The sequence below is a fragment of the Gossypium arboreum genome, chromosome 2 (genome assembly GCF_025698485.1).
Source record: "Gossypium arboreum isolate Shixiya-1 chromosome 2, ASM2569848v2, whole genome shotgun sequence".
Taxonomy (NCBI): Eukaryota; Viridiplantae; Streptophyta; class Magnoliopsida; order Malvales; family Malvaceae; genus Gossypium; species Gossypium arboreum.
Window position 1 is genome coordinate 49,574,827 of NC_069071.1, and position 11,470 is coordinate 49,586,296.

Consider the following 11,470-nt stretch of genomic DNA (forward strand, 5'->3'; position numbering starts at 1 on the left):
CAGAATATATGCATTATGTTTATATGGTGGTTTAATTACATCGAGCTAGTTAGCTCACCCTATTACTTCAAACCTTTCAGGTAAGCAACGAGACTAGGATTGGACATGGTATGCTGACGCACGACAGACTTTAGACTTAGATTCTATTCAATTTTATTTTAGTTAAAGTTCCCTAAATTTATATGGTTTTTGGACTGTAAAGTTATTTGAACTGTGATTTGGGTTTATTTCTGTTTTGGGGTTTATCATGCATGCATAATTTACATACTTTAAATTTATTTATAAGAGTATTCTAAAATTAGACTGAGCATGTTACTCAACTTAATAAATAATCAGATTTTTAATTGTTTTTCCACTGTAACTAATTTTAATAGGGTTTTTCAACAACAATGACGAGCAATGTGTTTTTCTTAAAACCACACCAATGTTATTAACTTGACTTAACAAAAGTTGTACTATTTAATAAATGTTTTCCAAAATAACAAAGGTAGCTGTGGTTTTATTTAAAGAGAGTGTATTTGAGGTTTTCAACTAGCAATAGAGTAGATTAATTGTTTAGGTGTCTAGTGTGATAGAGTAGATTAGTTGTTTACGTGTCCAGTGTGACCTTCACAATTCAACCATAACATCTAGGTCGATTTTGGGAGGTTATACCTCTTGTGTACACCTCGGTGTTAGCCTTCGGATAAAAATGAAATGTTAAAGATACTGGTTGCCTGGAAATAGAGAAAAAAATTACGTTAAGTACATAAAAAATCCCTTCTTTTTTCCCTATGATTATGACATCAATCTTTTGTATGATATATATATAAGGCATCATTTGCGGGTATCCAAAAAGCTTGAACTCATGACCGCATAACAACCGTCAACTAGCCTCCGGTTATACTCGAACCTGTGACTACATCATGGCCTCTAATTGGGACCTCCATTTAGACTTTGATCTGTGACCGTATCAAGCACTGTCACTTCGAAACCTGACTTCCATAGGATGAGTTTCTAAGGTAATGGTCCTATCCCAGCATGAAATATGAAATGTATGTGTTGTGAGATGCGTTATCGCATATGTGTTCTGAGATGCGTTATCGCATCCCTGACCTCTCAATTCTATCTATAAAGTTTCGTGGTTTCACCTCTTAAAACTTTATCTCTAAACCCTAAAAATAACCCTAACATTATCAAAATAATAAAAAAAGTCGAGAAGAGAGTGTGAAAACGCTTTCACACACTCTAAAAAAAAAGACATATTTCCCTAATTTTTAAAAAAAATAGCCTAAAAGACCAATTAAAAAAATGACATATATACCTTATTTAGCCAAGCAACAAATAAAAAATAAAAACTAAACATAATAATATAATGTCATATCAATTAAAATTATTTTACATAATTCTATACTTTTCATTGTCATTGTCGTTCGGATATTTCTTTTAAAATACTTTTAATTTATTAATGCTAATAATTTTTTTCTTAAATTCTACTAATAGATGCTATTTATAAATCTAAATTTGAATTTTAAATGATTTATAACTCTAATATTAATTAAGTGATAATTAAAATATAAAATCAATCTCTATTTGTATACTTAAACATCCATTCAATTTATAACTAATAAATATGAAAATAAAAATGTTTACTTATAAAAATAAAAATGATTAAAAAATATTTTAACTTTAATTGGTGGTGAGTAAGCTTAGATTTTTATTCAAGTTATAACTCTATTTTAGAGTCAATAAAATTATTCAACTTATTTTTAAATAGTTGTATAACTAATAATTCTAAATTAAATTCTAAATATTTTTAAATATCAATTAAATTTTTATTTTTAAATGTTAATTTAATAATATGATTAAAGAAATATCCTTTTTAATTCAATTTACTTTTTCAAATTTCTGTTTTTATTTATATTATTGATGGATTAGTCATGCGCTAAATAAACATGCCTAAAAAATATTAGTGTTGCAAGTTTTTATCAAAAAGCACCCTAAGTAATCTCCTTGCTTGTTCAAATGCAATCTCTAATCTCAGCACAGCAAAACTGATCTCCTCAGCGATTCAAACAACGCCTCAACTGAGACCTGTTATTTCTTTCCCCTGATTTAATCAACTCAAAAGGTATTATTATTTACTAAAGGCAGAAACTTCTTCTGCTTGAGGAAACAAAGCAGAGGGCAACAATGAAGTGGGTCGAAGTCATAGTATCTTTCATCCTCACACTATCGTTCTTGTCGTTTCCTTCATGCGGGTTCCAATCCGATGAGCTTCTCGTTGACGACGAAGAGTTCGGACTCGAGGGGGCTCCGCAACATCGTTCCCCTGAACCCATCCCCACTCGATCCCCACCAGTCACATCCCCGACCCGAAAGAGGCATTCAGATCTAGATTCCGATTCTAAGATCCAGTTCTCTCTTGACCATGCTTTTGGCGACTCCGATTTCTCTCCCGCTGGCACTTTCTCCGCCCGCCTCAAAACATGGAGCCACGGCGGCCAGGTTTACCAACCTTTTCTTTCTTTCTTTTTTTTTAAAAATCTTTTTTAAAGCAAAATTTTCGTTTTCGTAGTGTATGAATAGTGCTGAAACTTCCATTCACACCCTGATTCATATATATCTTAAAGCTGGGATTTTTCTTCCACTTTTATTTACATCTTCTTATGCATTATACTTGGGCTTTGTTTGGTTTTCGATTTTGCTACTAAAAGTTTTATCATAACTGATTAATAAAATAATGATTAGGATGGAAATTCTAACAGAAAGTTTTTGAAAGTAAAATGATTCATATTGTTAGTGAAATAATATAACAACGTTAATCTTTAGTTAGTCAATAATACTTTTTAATTTCATCTCCAAGAGCAGTTCTTCACATTTTGCTTAGGGAATTAAAAGACAAAAGAAAACATGGCCTTTGTCGTTAAAGTTATAAGAAAATGGAGTCAACTTGTGAGGTGAATGCTGCTGCGCTATTGTAGGAATTATATGTCAACCTAATTTTATCGCTTTTCTCAATTTTCTTGAAATTTGACATTTGCACTTTAATCTTGACTCATATTTGGACAAAATTTAATAGAACAGTGCATGTTTAAACATATCCTTAGTGTTCTGTTTTGTTGATGAGTTTGCAATATAAATGAAAAGATTTAAGAGAACAATGTGTCAACGATTACAATGTGTTTGTTTTTGTACAATGTGGGATTTCTGCTACATTTAACATGTTAAATTTCTGCTTCTTCACAACTTAGTTAAATATGTACTCAACATATTCCGTAATTCCTTCATAATTTTTTCCCCATAATTCAACCAATTAAAAGCATGATGGTAAAGTTAGTGCAATTGATGTGGTTGAGAAATTTTAACTTTGACTTAGCATGGTGGCAAATTTGGTATGCATCCTTGTTAAGAAAAGGCCGCTGAGTTCTTTGAAATTAAGCGGCTGACTGGTACAACTAGTACTTGGTTTCATTCTAAATCTTAAAAGTGGGTATTGGACTGTTGTTGGAAACATGATTAGGATCTGAGAGGAGTTTACTGAAGCTTAAGCTCTTTAGTTTTTGATTTCTTTCTCACAGTTTGGCCATGTAAAACCTGCTACTTCCAAAGGCCTTCAAATTTGAGAAAATTAATTATGTAAATCTTGACATAATTATTACTAATAAGAGGCTTAGGTAAGTGGTGGCATCTTCTATTGACGATACTAACCAGATATATATCTGTTGTGTATAATAATAAAATAATTAGTTCATTGCTTCTATGACCTTCCATTTCTCAACAACTGGTGAAGATAATAATAGTTGATTGAAAGTTGTGAATGACTTAAGTTTCTATAGTCTTGAAGTGACTTTCTTTTTCACATTTCGTCATTTTCTATGTTTCATTCCAAAGAGCTCTAGTAGGATCTAATGTGACCAGTTTTGTCAGACTCTTACAAAGCTACGGTTTTCGAGGAATAATTTCTCTGATGTGGAGAAGGAGAAGTTCAAAGTAATCACGCATTATCTAAACTTCTAATTTACGTACTCTGTTCTGTGTGAGTTACCATTTTATGATGCTTTGGGTTTTAATCATCTGCTCTTACAGAATCTGCTCGAAAGTGATGACTTCTATAGGATAAGACTCCCATCTAATGTTTTGAGTCCTCCTGGGAGGGATTTTATTATTTCATCAGTGAAAGCAGTAAGTGATACTGTTTGCTTTAGCTTGCTTCTTGGGATCTCTAATATTATTGTCTAATGCTTTTGGTAATGGGATTCTTGGTGCCTTTTTTTGTGCTTAAATTCATCTACTAGAAACTTCAAAAGCCTAACTGCTTTGCATCTATGCAGTTCTTTTTGTTAATACGATCAGGGTTTGACTTCTGCTCTTAAGCTGAAATCTTTAATGTTAAAATGCTGTGAATTAAGCTTTTTGAAGGAAGAGGTTTTAAATCTGACGACTTTTTTTTTTTTTTTCAATTTTCTTTTTCTAAATGTTCTGTCTTTAACATCTGAGATGTTTCTATTTGTTTAAAAGATAATAATATATAATATAAATTAATGCTGATAAATATTGAATTTGATTGTTCACTTTTGAGCTTAATTGTCATATGGTCATATTGAGGAAAACCTAGAATTGACAAATAGTTTGTGTTGTAGTTTGGAGCTTCGGATCTTTAATTGTCAAAATGAAAATAAAGAGAGGGGGTAGAGGGGAGTAATGTGGCATTGTTATCAAATTCAATTAAACACCAAGTTTCTTTGATGCCTACTATTTCTTTCTTTTCTTTGTAGTTCGTATAGTTCTCACTACTGTTTTTTTTTTTTTTTTTAAACTGCAGAGATGTCTTCCTAGAGAAAGTTTGGATGAGCATTTTGTAATACACATGGTAATTCATTGTTCTCCCCCTCCCTCTTCTCTCCTTTCATATGTACCTGCATAACCATGCGGATACCTGTGCAGTGCTTTTATGTGATAATTTTTGCTGGGTATTAAGGTAACAAAAAATAACAAGCCTTTGTAGTTCTTTCAAAGCCACCTGTTGATGGAGACACTGTAACCTAGTTCTCAGTTGTCTCCAAAGATCACTTTGCTCAGTTATCGCCAAAGATTACTTTATAAATAGTTACTTAATAGTTCTATATTTTAGAATGCTATGTGAAATTTCTTGTAGCTGTGCTTATGATACAGATTTACTTGGGTCTTATTCATATATTGGTGACACCATTACTGAATCTTAGGCTTCGTTTGTTTCAACGTAAAAGCTTTTACGGAAAATATTTTCAGCCTTTTCTGATGTTTGTTTCATGTAAATTAGGATGATGGTCAACGTAAAAGGTTTTCTAGTCAACGTAAAATTATCCCCTTATTCCTGTAAAATGTTTTACCAAATTTTTTTTCGTAAGACAATTTCCATTTCCAAGCTGATAAGGCTCTGTTCCTTATAACAACAGTTTCCAAACCGATAAGGCTTTGTTCCCTGTAACACCCACACCCACATACCCCACCAGAACATCGAGTCAAAGCACCGAGATGTTACATTCTCTACTACATTCTTCACTTATCAAATATTTTCTTATAAACTTTCATAACAATTCAATTGAGTCCCTTTTTGTCATACATGTTCATTATTCACTAATTAATCATATTAAATCAATTTTCTTTCTTGCTACACTTTAATCACATAATTTATCTCAATATCTTGTTTCACATATCAAATTTCTATGTATTTCACTTTTATTATTTCATCCACATATTTTCTCAAGTTTAACAATTTAGTTATTGTCATAATAAAATTTCATATTTTCCACAATTTCACTTTTACAATACTTTATGCATATTTCATTATCTCATAACACATTCATTAAACTTTAATCATAATTTCCTTGTTCACATATTAAATTATTTCACACTTAAACTTTTGTACATTTTTCAATTTAGTCCCTATTACCATGTAATTTATTTTTCACCATATAAGCACTTTAATCAAATAATTCATTATAATGTCTTATTTCATATGACAAATTTTCATGCATATCACTTTTGTTGTTTCAATTATAAATTTCACAAAAGTTTACAATTTAATCCTTAACATCATGAAGATTCATTATTTACTATAATTTCACCTTAACATCACTTTGTAATTAATTCACTACTTCTTTTAAACTCTTTATCATAAATCTCAAATATATGTTTGTTTCATTGTAAACAATTTTATAAAATATTTTCAGGAAATTTGCCATACAATAGAAAATATTTTACACAGATTCATCCAAACAACAGAAAATATTAGTTTTTCAGAAAAGTAAATCATTTTCCAGAATACATTTTCAATGAAACAAATGGAGCCTTAGTGACTTAATTCTCTTTGTATTTGAAATCTTCTCTTGTTGCAACCCTGAATAGTGCAAATGTATGCATGATTTGACCAAATTGGATGCAAGTACCTGTATTTAGCTTCTTAGAATTGTCCATGTTGAGACTTGAGAGTGGTTAAGTACCCCTTTGAAATTTTGGTATTCAACTGTAATTAAGAAAACAAACTCGAAACAGTCTTCATTGATTTCAATATTTTTATAAGATTTTATAAATGGCAAAAAGGGCCAAGAACAGATGGTGAGCCTACCAATGGAGCTGGTTATCATGAATGCTATGCTGTTATCTTATCATTAGAACTTTACTCATTTCAGCATCTGGCAACATGTGTGTTGCATGTGCTTTCTTGTTCTGTTCCCGATATTGCCCCTGCCACAAGCATTTGGAAATTTTATTATTCTTCTCTTTTCGCATTCGGTTACTTTTTCCTTTTACAACATTGTCCTAACAAAAAGGCTGTTTTTCTTATTGAGTAAGCAACTGCATTTGGCTTAAATGAGTCCGACTTTAGCCTTGTTCACCTGAATTATTATATGACATGGCATTTTATTTGGTCTCTTGGGGATTCAGATTATTGATGGTTTTCATGTTGTATAACTTGATGGAAATAAAAATAGGAATACCACATTTATCTTAGGTTTCAATTTATTGCATAGTCCATCTGACACTTTGCTCTTTCTTTTTGATCTTTTAATGACAATTTATTGACACATGTTAATGCGCCATATTTACTTTATATGTACTAGTAGTTCATAATATGTGATTGTGCTTTATTTTTATGGCTTTTTCTGCTTATACATACATATCATCTATACTTGTTTTCACCATATTTACTTTCTTTGCATGTAGTAGTAGTTGATGCTATTAGACCAAAAAAAAATCTACAGGTAGCATAAAATAAATTTTATATGGAGAACATTTGAAGCATGAGAATCTGGAGTCTCCTTTAACTGTCCTTATTTTGTTTTATGTTTGTAGTCATGCACATTTGTCTATCATGTTTTCTACATGGAATGTTTGAATGATATGTAATTTGCTTGTTCTATAACGAATTTCTTGATTGATGTTGATCTGACAGTGGAGCCATTGTTAAAAATTTTTCCCTTTTGCTTTTGTTTTTGTTTTCAGGAGGGTGTAAATGTTTTGGCTGTCAATTATGGCTCTCCCGGGTCATGCCCTTATCCTCGGAATTTGAAACTTGTAAGTTAGGATTGTGCTCTTAGTTTGGAATATCTTCCCTGTAACTGAGCATAGTATATAAACTGTAACCTCTTCCTCCCCTATAATTATTTGGCATTTCTTGCTATGGGGATTTCCAGCAATACTTGCACCCAGAAATGCTTTTTCCACACCTGTTTCCATAGAGTCACATTATATAACATTTTTAATTGAGACCTGTTCATAACAGGTTAATTTCTCAAGCAGCTTTTTACTCTCCCTTATGCTTCAGCTTTTCAAGAGAAGAAACTCATGTTTTAAAAGCTAGGATCAACCCACCGTCCTTCAAATAGTCTCCTTCGCAATCACCACACTTCCCTTGTTAACCAGTTAAGAAAATTTCAAGGTTTACCAAAAAAATACAAGCATAAGGTTAAGTTCCCCTTTCTCTCAAATTTTTTCTTCATATTGGAGAAAGCCCTCAAACCGTTTATAACCTATGTTACTCGGGACTCAGCTGCGAGTGTCAAATATGAGTACGTGTTTGAAAAGGGTATGGTCATATATTTTCATGTACTTGGAGGACTTTTAGAGGTCATATACTCGTATTCATGCGTCAGACTCAAGTGTTGGAAATGGGTACCTTAACAAAAATAAGGAGTCAGAGCAACATAGGTTATAACCCATAGTCTTCTTTCTCTTCATTAAATATAGATATATCCCAACTCTTTTTGTGTGCTTGGTTCTCTTTGATTTTATGTTGGTTTACGTAGAAAAGAATTGTTAATTTCCTCCCATTTCTCAAACAAATTTGGAATCTTTATTTTATCTAGAATATATTTTATGTTGCTAAGAATCTTTTTTTTTTTTTTGAGTGAGTGACTATTGATGCCTTAAAGTGATCATAAACTTTACATATTTGGTTAAATTTTGCTGTCAGTCCCTGTACTTTAATTTGGTCATTCTTAGTCCTCGTACCTTCCGAATTTTGAAATATCAGTCTTGACCAAACGGTAAATGTTAAATTCATGGATTAAAGTTTTGTTATTTCCAAATCTTATATGGAAAGCATATTATTACATGTGTAATATTATGTTAGCTTGCTATTTTTATGCATTACCTACAAAAAAGCCAATTAATGGATTTTATGGTTGTTTGCGTCAAGACTGATATTTCAAATTCAAAAAGTGTAGGAATGATCAAATTGGTGAACATGAACTAAGTTTACAATTTTACGCATAGAACAATAATAATAAAATTTAATCAAATTAATGGATTTTATGGTTGTTTGTCAAGACTGATATTTCAAAATTCAAAAAGTGTAGGAATGATCAAATTGGTGAACATGAACTAAGTTTACAATTTTACGCATAGAACAATAATAATAAAATTTAATCAAATGAATTTAATTGCTACCGTATGGATTAGGATTACATTAAAGTTTGAAATTACAAGGACTAAAACATTAATTTGAAAAGTACAGGGATTAAAATTTACCAAATTAAAAGTTCATAGGACTAATTTCACAACTTACACATGGTACAAGAGACTAATAGCAAAATTTGATCTAAATATTATGAGATAAAATTGATTCTGATTCATGAAGCTGGGGAGTTTAAGCTGAAAATAATGACGGGAGGAAAAAGTTTGATGGTATTGAGGAAGCAAAGTGAACGCTTAAAAGGGTGTACCAAGACAAAATGGAATGAGGCTTAACTTTCATATGGATGACTTTGTAGACTCTCTATTAGTTGCTATTTTAAAGCTGATGTGTTTCTGCCATCAACATATTCCAATTCACTAGGGAGAGTTTTAAATTTGGCATCTCTATGCATGCTGATCAACCATTTAAAACTGCAACTTGATGTGAACTGTGACTTCAGCTTATGAGTGGGTTATAACATTCAGCATGTGTAGTTGTTCAAGTACCGTACACATGCATCAACTTGTTCCATAAAATGGAAGTTCAATTTTAAATATATTGATAAGATGGAACCTTGTAGAAGATGAACAGAGACTATTTTCTTTCAGAAAAATTTTGATCGTGTAATGATCCCCCTTTATTTTCATTTTATAATCTCTATTTCAGCCTGCAAAGTGGTCCTTCAGTTCACATACAGTTTTGAAGAACAGTGAGCAGGCACCCAGGTATGCTGCCATTTAGAATTTGTTCTTTGAAAATGAGATATTTATTTGCATCTATTGAAGATTTTCTGCAATGTTAGCACTTGTAGTTTAATCTAAAGTCTAAGGGTATGTTTGGTTGAGTGGAAAAGTGGAAGGATGGAAGGAGGGATTGGAAAAGTAAAAATTAAATGAAATTTGAGTGTGCTTGATAGAGAAAAGTGAGGAAAGAAAATATGAGAGATGACCATTTTCCATTTTACTGCATAAAACCGAACATTCTAAATTGAAATGATACGAGGAGAGAAAATGAGTGTTTTTTAGTTCAAAATTGTGCAATTTTCAGTAGTTTCATTTTTCAATTCTACAAAGCTATGGATGGAAAGAAAATCAATTTTTCTTTTAGTTGCACACCTATACAAAGAAAAATTATATTTTTTATTTTTCTACCCCTTCAATTTTCCTTCTTTCTCAAATTTCTTTCCATTCTACCAAGTAAAACCTAAGTGAGATCATTAGACTATATGCTTCTTTAATGTTAGTTCCGTTTGTTTGATACTATCAAAATTCCTTGCTAGTCTAAAAGAATACAATAGAAGCTTATCTTTCCTCGTCACTTTTGGAATGCAGGATATATATGTCGAACTTATTTGAATTTTGTAGTAGTTATTAGGGGGAAATCTCAATATCGTTTGTTTCATTTATGCTGCAAAATTGTTTGATTTTTGGTTCTGTTGTATTGACAGTGTTCCATTCTGTTATGTAGGGCTCCTGTATTTACTGAAGAAATTCTTGGTGGAGAGAATGCTGAAGGTGAAGTTGTGCAGCCGGCTGAAAGGTCTTTTTGGGCTAAATACGTGAGTGGTCAAATCGATTTAATCTGATTTTTCAGTTAGCCTTCACATCAAAAAATTTTCAGTCTGATGATTAAATTTGATGCATACCAGTGGATGTATTTGATCCCTCTGGGACTCATTGTAATGAATGCCGTAACACAAGCAATGAACATGCCTGAGGAACAAGCTACTGGCCAGGTACCTGCACAAGGACAGCCGTCAGCTGGAGCAGTGCAGCGTGGGCCAAGTTCTGCTGTGCGTAGAAGGTGATCAATAAGGTTGCTGCTATTTATACCATTTTAGAAGTGAAGGGATGAAGTTGAGATTGATCTCTTTTAGGGTTCTTCAATTGCATGAATTGAAGCTCATTATGGATGTGTACTTTCCAATATCTGTGGTGGTAATGAACTGAAGCCATCTAATGAGAAGAATATTAGGTGGCAGCGTTCTGTTTTTCCTTTTTTCCGTTTTAACCTCCGATATCAGAATTATCTGTGATAATCCCATTGACAATTGAATCGTATGTTATAGCATTGCAAAAATTTGGGCTTTTTTGTTTTGTTGGTAAAAGTAAATTTGGTTTGGTTGATTAGTGTAGTAACATGAGAAAAAACTTGTTTAGTAAACTAGCACTAATAGTTTGTAATAACATCATTATTGAAATGGTTCATTGTTTGGTAGGTAAAATATTGAGTAAATAAAACTGAAGTATTAATTTATGAAAATAGATTTTTGTCCTTTAATGTAAAAGTATAATAACTCAATTATTTTTCTTTATGATTTGATAAAATAATTTTAATATATTTAAAATAATCTTCACTTTCAGTTTTCAAAAATAGTTTGTTTATCAAATCTATTACTTTTATAAAATTACTTGCTAAAATTAATTTATTTATTAAATTTTATAAGCCTATGAATAGAAGCCTTTTAAAAAATAAATGGCAATATTTTATAAAATAATACTTAATACAAATTTTGATACGTAATTTTATAGTAATTATATATTTGAAATA

The 11,470-nt window shown here is 31.4% G+C and overlaps 1 protein-coding gene across 2 annotated transcripts; it reads left to right on the top strand.

The window, feature by feature from the left end:
* The first annotated feature begins 1,902 nt into the window (after nucleotides 1-1,902).
* On the top strand, nucleotides 1,903-11,144 carry LOC108476118 (uncharacterized). 2 transcript variants are annotated; one of them, XM_017778213.2, is made up of 8 exons: nucleotides 1,903-2,487; nucleotides 3,910-3,972; nucleotides 4,069-4,164; nucleotides 4,805-4,852; nucleotides 7,468-7,539; nucleotides 9,587-9,645; nucleotides 10,388-10,478; nucleotides 10,569-11,144. In XM_017778213.2, the coding sequence occupies exons 1-8, from the start codon at nucleotides 2,173-2,175 to the stop codon at nucleotides 10,725-10,727; spliced, it is 903 nt and encodes a 300-aa protein (XP_017633702.1). In that variant the 5' UTR covers nucleotides 1,903-2,172; the 3' UTR covers nucleotides 10,728-11,144. The 2 variants fall into 2 exon arrangements, with proteins under 2 accessions (XP_017633702.1, XP_052880756.1); XM_053024796.1 differs by lacking the exon at nucleotides 3,910-3,972.
* Nucleotides 11,145-11,470: the final 326 nt, after the last annotated feature.

Bases quoted from the DNA above. Each gene is read 5' to 3' on its own strand.
- LOC108476118 (XM_017778213.2), top strand. From the start codon at position 2,173: ATGAAGTGGGTCGAAGTCATAGTATCTTTCATCCTCACACTATCGTTC. The intron at 4,853-7,467 runs GTAATTCATTGT...TTTTGTTTTCAG, and splicing joins AGCATTTTGTAATACACATG to GAGGGTGTAAATGTTTTGGC. The intron at 10,479-10,568 runs GTGAGTGGTCAA...GATGCATACCAG, and splicing joins GGTCTTTTTGGGCTAAATAC to TGGATGTATTTGATCCCTCT.